Here is a 12,792-nt window from a genome sequence, read left to right as displayed (position 1 = left end):
CCCATCAAGCCCCAATAACCTTTGACTCCCTTGTCTAACAAGAATCTGTTTACCGCTGCTTAAAAATATTCAATGACCTCGCCTCCACCACCTTCTGAGGAAGAGAATTCCAAAGTCGCACAGCTCTCTGAGAGAAAAAATTTCTCCTCATCTCTGTCCAAAAAGAGCGACCCCTAATTTTAAAACAGTGCCCCCTAGTTCTGGACTCACTCACGAGAGGAAACATCTTTTCAACGTCCACCTTGTCAAGGCCGTTCAGGATCTTGTATACTTCAATCAAATCACCTCTCACTCTTCTAAACTCCAGCGGAAACAAGCCCAGTTTGTCCAACCTTTCCTCATACGACAACCCACTCATTCCAGGTATCAATCTAGTAAACCTCCTTTGAACTGCCTCCAATGCACTTACATCTTTCCTTAAATAAAGAAACCAAAACTGCACATAGTTTTCGAGGTGCAGTCTCACCAATGCCCTGTATAACTGAAGCATAACATCCTTACTTTTATGTTCAATCTCTCTTGTAATAAAGGATCGCCTTCTTAATTACTTGCTGTACCTGCATATTAACTTTTTATGTCTCATGCACTAGAACACCTAGATCCCTCTGCACCTCAGAATTATGCAGCCGTTCTCCATTTAAGTAGCACTCTGCTTCTTTGTTCTTCCTGCCAAAGAGAACAACTTCACATTGTCCCACATTAAACTCCATTTGCCCACTCACTCAACCTATCCATATCCATCTGCAACTTCCTCATGGCCTCTTCACAACATACTTTGCTACCTATCTGTGTCATCTGCAAATTTAGCTACCATGTCTTCACTCTCCTCATCTAAGTCATTGTTGTAAATCGCAAAAAGTTGAGGCCCCAGTACAGACCCCTGTGGGATGCCACTCGTCACATCCTGCCAATCAGAAAAAGACCCATTTATGCATACTCTCTGCTTTCTGCCAGCCAGCCAATCTTCTATCCATGCAAATATGTTACTCCCTACACCATGCACTTTTATTTTCTGTAATAATCTTTGATGTGGCACCTTATCAAATGCCTTCTGGAAATCCAAGTACAGTACGTCTATGGGCTCCCTTTTATTCGCTACACGTTACTTCTTCAAAAAACTCCAATTAATTGGTTAAACATGATTTTCCTTACAAAAAACCATGCTGACTCTTCCCAATTGCCTTGAGCTCTTCTAAGTGCCCAGCTATAACTTCCTTAATGATCGATTCTAATAACTTCCCCATAACAGACATCAAGCTAACTGGCCTATAGTTTCCTGTTTTCTGCCTCCCTCCCTTCTTGAATAAATGGGTTATATTTGCTACTTTCCAAACTGATGGAACTTTTCCAGAATCTAGTGAATACCTCATTAGCCACGTATTTTAAGACCCTAGGATGTAGTCCATCAGAACCCGGAGACTTGCCAGCCTGTAGCTCCATCAATTTGCTCGGTACCATTTCCCTAGTGATTTCAATTTCACCAAGTTCCTTTCTCCCATTCACCTCCTGACTTGCAGCTATTACTGGAATGTTTTTGTATCCTCTATAGTGAACACAGAAGCAAAATATTTGTTCATTTCTTCCGCCATTTCCTTATTATCTACTATTAACTCCCCACTGTCACTCTCTGGAGGACCAACACTCACTTTACTTACTCTTTTCCTTTTTAAGTACCTGTAAAAACTCTTGCTTTTCCGTTTTTACATTTCTAGCTAGCTTTGTCTCAAACTCTCATTTCTTTCTTCTGATTAACCTTTTAGTCATTCTCTGCTTTATATTCTGTCCAATCATTTGTCCTGCCACTCATCTCTGTGGAGTTGTACGTTTTTTCCTTAAGTTTGATGCTTTCCTTAACATCTCTAGTTAACCACAGATGGTGGGTCCTCCCCTTAGAACTTTTCTTTATAGTAGGAATGTACTTACTCTGAAATAACCCCTTAAATGTCTGCCTCTGCTTCTCTATTGATCTATCCTCTAGCCTAGTTTCCCAGTTCATTCAGCTAGCTCAGCTTTCATCCCCACATAGTTGCCCTTATTTAAGTTTAAGATACTAGTCTTAGACCCACTCTTCTCCCTTTAAAACTGGATGTAAAATTCAATCATATAGTGGTCACCTAGGGGTGCCTTTACTCTGAGGTCATTAATTAATCCTGTCACGTTACACAATACCAAATCTAATATAACCTGCTCTCTGGTTGGTTCCAGAACATGCTGCTCTAAGAAACTATCTCGAAAGCATTCTAAGAACTCTTCATCCAGGCTACTACTGCCAATTTGATTTTTCCAGTTTATGTGTAGATTAAAATCACCCATGATTATTGCCATCCCTTTATCACAGGCACATACTATTTTCTTTTGAATACTTTGTCCTACACTGTGGCTACTGTTAGGGGACCTGTAGATCACTCCCACTAATGACTTTTTTCCCCTACTATTCCTCATCTCCGCCTAAACCAACTCTACATCCTGATCTCCTGAATGAAGGTCATCTCTAACTATTGCATCAATACCCTCTTTGATTAACAGTGCTACCCCTCCACCTTTATCTAGCTTCGTATTCTTCTTGAATATCATGTACCCTTCAATATTAAGGACTCAATCATTGTCGTCCTGCAGCCACATTTCCGTAATTGCTATCAGATCATGTTTATTTACTTCAATGTGGGTCATCAATTCATTTACTTTGTTATGAATGCTATGTGCATTCAAATAGAGAGCCTTCAGTTTTGTCTTTTTGTTACCTTTGTAACATCTAGTCTTGACTGTTGATGTATTCTTAGGTTTTTTCTCTCTGTACCTTCCTGCCATTCTCTGACCCTAATTTCTCATGTTACTATTTTGCTCTCCTGTCTTGACTCTGCACCTTGAATTGCTACCTCTAACCAAGCTTGATCCCTCACTCCTCTTGTTTAGCTTAAAGCCCTCTCTACTTCTCTAATTATGCGATTTGCAAGGACACTTGTCCCAGCATGGTTCAGGTGTAAACCATCCCAATGGTACAGCCCCCACTTTCCCCAGTACTGATGCCAGTGCCCCACAAACTGGAACCCATTTCTCCCACACCAGTCTTTGAGCCACTCATTCGTCTCTCTAATCTTATTTGCCCTATGCCAATTTGCACGTGGCCCAGGTAATAATCCAGCGCTTATTACCTTTGAGATTCTGCTTCTTAATTTGGTACCTAGCTCCTCATACTGACTTTGCAGAACCTCTTTCCTAGTTCTACCAATGTCACTGGTACCTACATGGACCACGACAACTGGATCTTCCCACTCCCACTGCAAGTTCCTCTCAGCCCTGAGCAGATGTCCTGAACCCTGGCACCAGCCAGGCAACACAGCCGTCTGGACTCTCGCTCTTTGCTGCAGAGAACAGCATCAATCCCACGCACTATACTATCCCCTACTATCACTACATTTCTTTTTACTCCCCCCGCCTGAACAGCTTCCTGTACCATAGTGCCATGGCCAGCCAGCTCATCCACCTTACAGACTTCGCTTTCATCTACACAGGTTGTGAGCACCTCAAACCTGTTTGACAATTGCAAAGTCTGAGGCTCCTCCACTGCTGTCTGCTCAGTCCCATTGCCTGCCTCACTGACAGTCACATCCTCCTGTCCCTCACTGCTGACCAAAGCAGATGACCCTATTCTAAGAGGTGTGTATCCAGGTATTTCTCCCCCTCCCTTAACTTGTGCAGTGTCTGCATTTCAGCTTCCAGATCAATAATCCTGCTCTGGAATTCCTCAAACTGCTTACACTTCGTGCAGATGTGTTTGTCACAGATCGCCTTGGCATCCAAAAGCTCCCACATCTCACAGCTGCAACATAACACCTGTCCCACCATTCTAACTTATGTTATTTAGTTAATTTATTTTAATTACTTTCTTCCTATGTATGCTACAATTTACTGTGTTTATTGAATGTTAGTACCACTGACAACTAAAGGTTATATGCTTCTTAACTACAAGGTATGTGTTTTAATTACTTTATTTTTATTGCTTTTTATATCTTTATTGTTTGATTTTAAGTTTAAAGTTTTCAAATTTTGGTTTGTTATTTTATAGTTTTTTTTTTATTTATCGACCTATCTTAACTTACCTGTCCTCAGCTGGTTTCTCACATGCTGTCCCTTAGACTGAGCACTTACTGGCCAATCAACTTACTAGCGATCTGTCTTTTACAGTTTGGAATTAGACATTAAAATAAACAATAAAATAGCAAATTTTCTTGGACAGTTGTAAGCACTTCAAAACGTACACTGACTTCAATCTTTATACATATATATGTACACACATGTACAAACATTCAATAAGTATATAAATGTTATAAAAACCTAAAATTACTAACCTTAACAGCAAATTCCAGAATTTTTGCTCCTGATGCAAGTGCTTCCACAGTTTCTTCGTTGATCAACTTAGTAATGAAGTTCCTTGCGATATTTCCATTCTGTGTCAGAAGTGCTGCCCAAATAGCTCTTGCAATAGAAGTATTATCTTCTGTTACTTCAGCCCGATGATTATTTATTACTCCTATTCGAATATTGCTGCTTACTTTCTGAAACAAAAAGCACAATTAATGTTGACACTTTCATTAACACCCTGTAACGTATTTTATTACTTTGTTAAGAATGACACATAATTCCATAGCATAACACATGATGAAAAATCCTACTTCTACTTCATATTCATATCAACACCTTTCAAAACATTATTTAACAGGTTGCTATATGTTTTTATTGGAATCAGAAGTGTGATAAAAAAAATCTTTAAAAAAACCTGCAACTTCTGTACTTGTCCAGCCAATTTATGTTCATATTCTAAATTGGTTCTTGTAGAAAGCAACTACTTATTTGCCGGAAATTCATCACGTTAATGCTCCTTTAATTTATTTTTGTTTTCAATTTGGATATTTAGAAAAATAATTAATTTGGCTAAATAAAGCTAACGTTAGAAAGCCTTACTAAACATAAGTTTTAATGAACTCATTACCATCCAGCATTTGAATGAACATTATCAATATTAAATAACTATCCAATGCCACAGGTATTGTCCATTAATTGCTCAGCATGTACGAAAGAACTGATAAATGTTACCCCTCATAAACTCCATTTTTGGAATGAGCTGCTATCCGGTAACCACAAATTTTAAGTGTTGACATAAAGAAGGTAACTCCACAAACTTAGTTCAGAACTATTTAAGATTTAAGGTGATAATCTTGGCTCAGTGGTAACACTCTAGGCAGCTCTCGATCAGAATGTTTGAGTTCAAGGAGAGAGAAAACACTTCTGTGAAGGAGCAGGGGCATAAGAAGCAGAGAACAGCAAATTGCGGGTGAAGAAGAGAGAGAGAGAAAGAATGATAGAGTGGGAGAGATGGAAAGGTCAGGAGCAATTCTCAGTAGGAGGAGGAAGACAGAAAGAGAAGTTAGGAACAGCTCTTTGGGAATGTTGCACAGGTAATTTAATTCATTTTTACTAACTATTTTACTCACTTTATTTTAAACAATCACTCTATTCTTGTCTTCTATAACTTTATCTGTTCTCTGACCATTTACCCTACCTTCATTCCTCATTTTGGTCTCACCATTACTCTCAAATCCTACTTCCTTCACTTTCAGGATTATGGCCTGAATCTTCTGAGCAGCAGCAAAGTTGAGCTGATCCCTGGCTTGACACTGCTGCATGTTTCTTCAAGGATCTTCTAATCCTGGCTGTCAAAGAAATGCACAACACAGCATCCTGTGGGGAATTCTGTCGGTGCGGAGTAGAGTCTGGGGAAGAAAGGACACGGCCCCCAGCTGCTGCAGGGTATGTTTAAAAGTCCAGTCTTTGAACGTGGGTGAATGGATGTCTGGATGAATGGATAAGTAGGTGATTGAGTAGGTTGATGAGTGGGTGAGGTGGGTAGGTGCAGTGGGTAGTTTGGATAGGGTGGGTGAGGTAGTAGATGGGTGTGTCAGGTGGTCGGGAGGTAGGTGGGTGAGTGGATAGTTGGAGCGTGGGTAGTCGGGTCAGGTTGGGGGGATTAGGTGAGTTGGGTTGGGGGTAGTTGGGTCAGGTCAGGGGGTAGCCAGGTTGGGTCAGGTTGGAAGGGTAGTCCAGGAATCAGTGGGGTGATTGAGAGGTTGGTTGTGGAGTTACTCAGGTCTTAGACCAGGCTTTAATCTATCTAACATTTCCTGCGTAACCATTCAGGTAAGTACCACAGATCTCTCCGAAGTCTCCAACTCTAGCTCAGAGCAGGGGAATTGCTCAGTGGAAATTTAAACTTCTCAGGAAATTCCCATGTAGATCCATACATCAAGACTGCCATAGGGTCCTGACGTGGATCTTAAGTCATAAGTCTGGTCTCTAACGATCTAGAGACTGGAAGATTTGACCCCATATTATTTCATTAGATCACTCTCTCCATCTTACTAGTTTAAAGTAGCACATTCATTATTTATGGTTAAAGCAAAGTAACTGGACAAGTTTTCTTAAAGAAGTTACAAGAACACTCTTACATACAGTAGTATTGTTAATTATTGCTATTCAGGAACTTTGGCCCAGATTTTTGCTCCCAGCTGGGGTGTGCAGAGACAGGAGAGTTCTCCACTCTGCAAATCCAACCTCTAAAAATGGCCACCTGCAGTTGGGATTTTCATTCTAGGGTGGGCAGGGGGGAAGGGGGCTGGATTGAAAGTTGGCCCCACTGCTCCCAAAATGAGTGCAGAGGCTGCAAAGGGTGCTGAGGTGAGCAGAGTAGAAGGCCTGTTTCTGTGCTCTGCTACTTTGGGAGGAATTGTCCCAGATTTGCGCTAAGTGCAGAAGCAGGCGGGAAAAACGTTATACCCATCGGCCACAATGGCTGCATTTCATGCTGTATCATCCCAATGCCACCGCATTAATTATGCATTCCCGGAAAACATGCCATGTGCATGTGCAAACCCTGGCCTGACTCCCGTCCCACCCGTGAAAATTTGAATTGCCATATTCGGGGTGTGGCTTAGAATCTCCAGCCATTTCCAGGATTTTCGCCATGGTGGAGAGCCTATCTGTCGTAGCAAAAACCTGGGCCTTTGCTTCCCCCTTTCCAATTTTCTTTCCTTGCCTCTTGAAGGTATTAACTCTATGCTGGGATACAATTCCAAGCATATCTATGTTCTCTGTTTTACTCAAGTGGCCATATTCATGTACAGACCTCAACTGGCAGGACATGTGACTAGATGAAGAATCACAGCTGAACCAAATTTTGTCCAATGTGTAGAGGCCATTGATTAGATATGGGAACAGTGGGGCATTTCTGTCCTTGTAAAATTAACTGCCAAGACCCAATCATAACATGTTTACATGCCTGATTGCTAACAGCACAAATGATGGAAATTGAACCTTCCCAATCTGCAGGACTAAGCTGTGCATGAGAGAAATTCACTGAGTCATCAAAAAAGCTATATATTGCGCTCACTGCTTTTATCCTTATATTCCAGTACACTCTTTTAAAAAACTTACATTTTTGGTGGAATATACTTGCATATGTACAAAATATACCATATAATATTCCAGTATAATATGAACAGAAAGAATTTGTAGGGATGAAAGAGGAAGCATATCAGATCAGTTTAATCATGAAGGATACGAAATACCAATGTATTTCTAATTATAGTGGAAATAGGTGAGAACCAAGTGCAAATAAAATACTTTTGAATGGGAAAGGATTGCACTGAAGTCATATACCAATATTCCTGTTGACATGGAGATGGACTGAGATCAGATTGTACCAGGAGTGAGAGTGGCCAAAGACATAAAGGTCTGAAAATTATTGGCCGAAGACAAAATGGTCTGATTTTTTTTCCCATATAAATATAGCACGTTTTTGTGATCTGTCATGAATGCAAATGCTGCTAGGCCATTTCAAATTGGTGGAGTTATTAGACACTAAGTGGAAACATTAGTTTCTCCCCTTTTCCCTTCCAAAACTGTCAAAACTGTGGACCAATGCATTTATATAAAATTACCAAAGTGACTTCAACATTTCAGTGTTTAGTGCAATTAATACATGTAATACAGGATTAAGTAAACTAACAGAACATGACCTATTTCTACCTGTCTATCTTGTGCATGAATAATGGTTAAAGGAGTTAAATTTTCATAATTATATGTCACGAACATATTATAACATTAAAGATTTCAAGGACACTGTTTTAAAGGTACATTTCTGCTGTCAAACCTTTACATTGAGTTTAAAGGCCTTTTTTCTCAAAATGGAGGTACGGAAAGACATCCTGGCACCTTTCTGTGTTTGTTCAAACCTTGCCAGACTCTTATTCCAGCAGTTATCAGTCATTAAAATGCAAGCCTCCTCCAGGGCCACCCATTAAATCTTCTAAAGATGTGAAGGCTCCTTAGCTTCTGAAAGAACAGGAGACAGGAAGATACTTCAAAGGGACCCCTTAACTTCTTTGACTGATGAAAAAATGGCTCATTTGAAATTAGCACAGCAGTCATTTTTGCTTTGGTTGCGATAATGACAGGCTGCAGAACCCCAGGAAGTACTCGGAGAGACATCATCTGAGAGGGTTCTTGGCCAAGGAGAGGCAAAGGGTAAGATATTCGGAAATCAATTGCTGTTCTGTTGAAAGAATCCAGGCAACCTCTAAGTGCCATAACCGCAGGACTAATTAAGAACAAGAAACATTCTCCGTCTCCTAAAAACCTGCTGAGCCCACCTACAAAGGCAACCTCCAACTATTTGACTATAGAAGCCATTGCAGCTGCAGGACACAACAATGCCAATTCAATCCTACACTCCAGAGAACTACCACTTCAATTGCAAGCTACTGGCCTGCAAATATATCTTAAAGGACTGAACTGAATTTTATCTTTATAAGTACCTTATATCCTTATCTGCATGCTTTTACTTAAGTAACTTACAGCAGTAATTTTGTAATAAAGGTATCTTATTTTTATTTTTAAATTGAATTATTTGAAAATCAAAAGGGGGCTACATGCACACACTCACAACTTCTTAGCTCATGGACCACTTTGAGGAAACGTCTTTGACATGATCGTGACATAAAGAAGAATTATATGATGTGGGTTTGGTGCTTTCCTTGGACTCCGATTATTTAACCTGATTTATGTTTATTTTAAATTTTGGAGTGGTCTAACAAAATTGGTAAAATACTTGATAGTAACTCGGTAAAACGATATCAACAAATGGGGGCATTTTTGGGGCTAATTTCTCAATTATGTTTATGGAGGAAACTTCAGGCCATGATCTAACACTCTGAATTTGATTTACTTTGGAGTTCAGTTTAGCCAGTTGAATAAACAGTTCCAAAGAAAGATGTTGCAAATCGCAAACTTAATTGAAGTTTTACATCAATTGTAACGTATCATAAACATGTCAGTTTCCATATGTACACTAACAACATCCAGCTCTATCTCACTGTCACCTCTCTCAGCCGCTCTACTGTCTTCGCTTGTTCAATATGCATTACTGGTTGAGCAGAAATTTCCTCCAATTAAATATTGGAAGACTGAAACTATTGTCTTCAGGCCCCATGAAAAACTCTATTCCCTAGCCACCAATTTAATCCATTTCTGAGGCTGAACCAGGCTGTTCTGACTACAAGATGAGCTTCCAACAACAAATCTGCATCATCACTAAAATCACCTCTTTCCACCTCCGTAACATTGCTCACCTCCATCCCTACCTCATCTTCTGCTGAGACCCTCATCTATGTCTTTGTTGCCTCTAGATCTGACTATTTGAATACACTCCTGGCTGGTCTCCAACATTCTATCCTCTGTAAATCTGAGGTCATCCAAAACTTTGCCCGCCTCCTTAACCACACCAAGTTTTGTTCACCTATCACCCCTGTGATCACTTACCCACATCGGCTCCTGGCTAAGCAATGCCTCCACTTTAAAATTCTCATCCATGTTTTCAAATCCCTCCATGGGATCTCTATAATCTTCACCAGCTCCAAAACCCTCTGAGATCCCAGCACTCCTTAAAAGCTGGGCTCTTGAGCATCCCTGATTTTAATCACTCCACCATTAGTGGCCATGCTTTCAGCTGCCAAGGCCCTAAGTGCTGGAACTCCCTCCCTAAACCTCCCCACTTCAGTTTTCTCCTTTAAGACATTCCTTAAAAACTACCTCTTTGACCAAACCTTTGGCCATCTCCTTCTGTGGCTCAGTGTCATATTTTATTTTACAGTATTCACGTGAAGCTCCTCAGGACATTTTATTACGTTAAACCCCCTTTATAAATACAAATTGCTGTTAGGCACATAAGAAATTTAAATCGTGTAACTGATTTCTACAAACATATGGTGGCAGCCACAATTTCCAAACTAATGTAAGTTATGTTGCTAAAATTAATATTTTTGCTTAATTTTGCAAGGTTTACAAAAAACAAAGTGACAAATGGAATGTCTTCTGTCAACATAATTGTTTATGCTAATTTTCAAAGATGCAGTCATGTTCAACTTTCCTTGCTGGTCAACAAAGCTAAGCAGCTTTAGAGAAAACAGAGATTAGGGCACAAGTAGAGGAATGGACAACTACCACAGTGTTTTATAACCAATAAAATTAACTTGGCACAAAAAACATCTGCAAAACTATCTCTCACCCCTAAACTCACACATACTGGTTCGAAAGGCCTTTAGGCCAAGGGTGCACAACAGTCTGAAAGGGAGATCTCATCAGTTGTTGCCTATAGGGAGTCTGGGGTTATTAGGGAGAGAAAAAAAGTTTGTCAAGGGCAGGTCTGAACTGGAAGTTGACAGCAAATAATGATCAAGACTAGGAACTTTGCTCACTCAAGCTTGGGGGCGCTGAACCCCAGCTAACATCATATAGTTGAGTGGAGTCCATAGGTTGAACTTGGGAGTTTCTTGATCAGCAGAACCTGTTCAGAGAAATGCTGGTCCACTGAGGTTTTTATTTCAGCATTGCTCTTAATATTGTTGAATTAATGTGTTAACCTCAACTGAAAAGCACAGGCTTTGGAAGTGGATGAATCTTCCAAATAAAATTTTATTGAAGACACTTAAAGAGGCAGAAAAACAATTTTGATGATAAGTTATGGTGTGTTATTGTTAAATATACAACTGAAAAATATTTTTATGCAATGGACATCTTAACGCAGATGCCATTGACGGGGAAATGGGAAAACAAAAGCTGCACAGCCATATCTCTACATGGTGGTTGCAAACGGCACTCTCCTACAGTTGGCTAATTTGCTCCCAGTCAACAGCCATCCTCAGGGATGTCCCTGCTGGCTCGTACACCAGGCCACATACAATAATGGAACTGTCCCTACACTTTGTGACCATCACACGCCGCATTTGAACCTACCCTCCTTACCTGGCAGCTCACACTCCCACACCATGTCTGGCACACTGTGCACACACATCTGCCTCTGCCAGAGTCAATGCCGAGTCTGTTCCCTTTCTGTTGTTGCATTCGAATATTTAATGTGCAATACATTTCAAGTACACCTCTGTGGAGGCAGAGGTTGGAAAAAAATTTAAAAGGTGGAATTCCATATTCCTGAAGTTAGAATTCCACCAAATGGCAGAAATTTCTCATCCCTGTTTGTATTGTCTGTTGAGCTAGCAGAGCTCATCATAGGATAACAGTGCAGCAGGTTGAGTAGGAGAAATAAGCGCATCAAACTGCAATGAAATAGCCAGCAGTGGTACTGAATCCTTACTCTCCATCCTGAGAAATGGAATCTCCAAGAAATTGAGTGAGAAACTAAGGCAAAATTAACTTGCCAAATAAGCTAGAAAATCAAACATTACTAGAAAGTGCTGGAAACACACGGCAGATCAGTCAGAACTTGCAAAGAGAAAGGAGAACTTCAAATGTTGGGACTGATTTTGTCAAACAGGCCAATAGCCCTGATGAAAGTTTACATCTAAAACATTAACCTGGCTCTTTTCTTTACTGGTTTCAACTACAGTTATATATATTTTCAGCTGTTCTGATTTAATGTCAAAGCAGAAGAGCAATTGAGACCTGAAATTATATCACAGAATACTGGCACAGGAGCACTTAATATGTTTGTTAGAAATTCCTCTCTCTCTGCTTTCTAATCACCCTAAAAACCCTACAAAAAGTCTGTGAGCAAGTGTAAGTGTAATGAATGTGTCATGCCATTCATTCATATTGGCTGCAAAATTGGCCCATTTTATTTGTAAGAAAGAATCTTAACCCATGACAGGGAAACACACCATTGACATGTTTTGGGCTTTCAGCTAACTTTCTAGATGCTCAAACATCAAATGAAAATGCATATCTGGCTTGTATGTTTCCAACAAATGGATAACTATGGGTGAATCAATAGAAGGGGGAAAAATAGCAGAAAACTAATGTTGCCATGAGCAGCGCATACTAAAACAGTATGGGGGCACTGGAGTGTTTAACATACATGGAGCAGAATTTTGCCCTTGGCGGGTGGCTTGGCGGGGGCGGGTCAGGAAGCCGACTACTGCCCACGATTGGGCCCGGACCGCGATTTCAAGCTGGAGGGCCAATTAAGGCCTGACCAGCATGAAACGCGAGCGGCAGCGCTCAGCATTGCCTGTGCGGGCGGGGGGTGGAGTGCGAGAGGGATGAGTGCAAACTTCGCGATTACGCATGAGTAAACGCTTCATAATGTCCCTGAGGCACAGAGCTGCCTCAGGGAGATGAAGCATTGTTATAAAAAAGAAAATAACGAAAATAAAAATGTAATAAAACATGTCCCCTCATGTGACTCTGTCACATGAGCAGGGGCACGTTATTTTTATTTGCTTT

The 12,792-nt window shown here is 40.5% G+C and overlaps 1 protein-coding gene across 2 annotated transcripts in view; it reads right to left on the bottom strand.

Annotated features, from left to right (window-relative positions):
- The window catches only part of uggt2 (UDP-glucose glycoprotein glucosyltransferase 2), a 400,098-nt gene that overhangs the window by 173,777 nt on the left and 213,529 nt on the right, over positions 1-12,792 (bottom strand). For both annotated transcript variants that reach the window (XM_078545909.1, XM_078545910.1), the window contains exon 22: positions 4,350-4,556. In XM_078545909.1, coding sequence (XP_078402035.1) covers positions 4,350-4,556 — 207 coding nt within the window. The remainder of the gene's footprint in view (positions 1-4,349; positions 4,557-12,792) is intronic.

The sequence above is a fragment of the Cetorhinus maximus genome, chromosome 7, assembly GCF_964194155.1.
Source record: "Cetorhinus maximus chromosome 7, sCetMax3.hap1.1, whole genome shotgun sequence".
Classification (NCBI taxonomy): Eukaryota; Metazoa; Chordata; class Chondrichthyes; order Lamniformes; family Cetorhinidae; genus Cetorhinus; species Cetorhinus maximus.
This window is presented reverse-complemented; position numbering and strand designations above follow the sequence as displayed.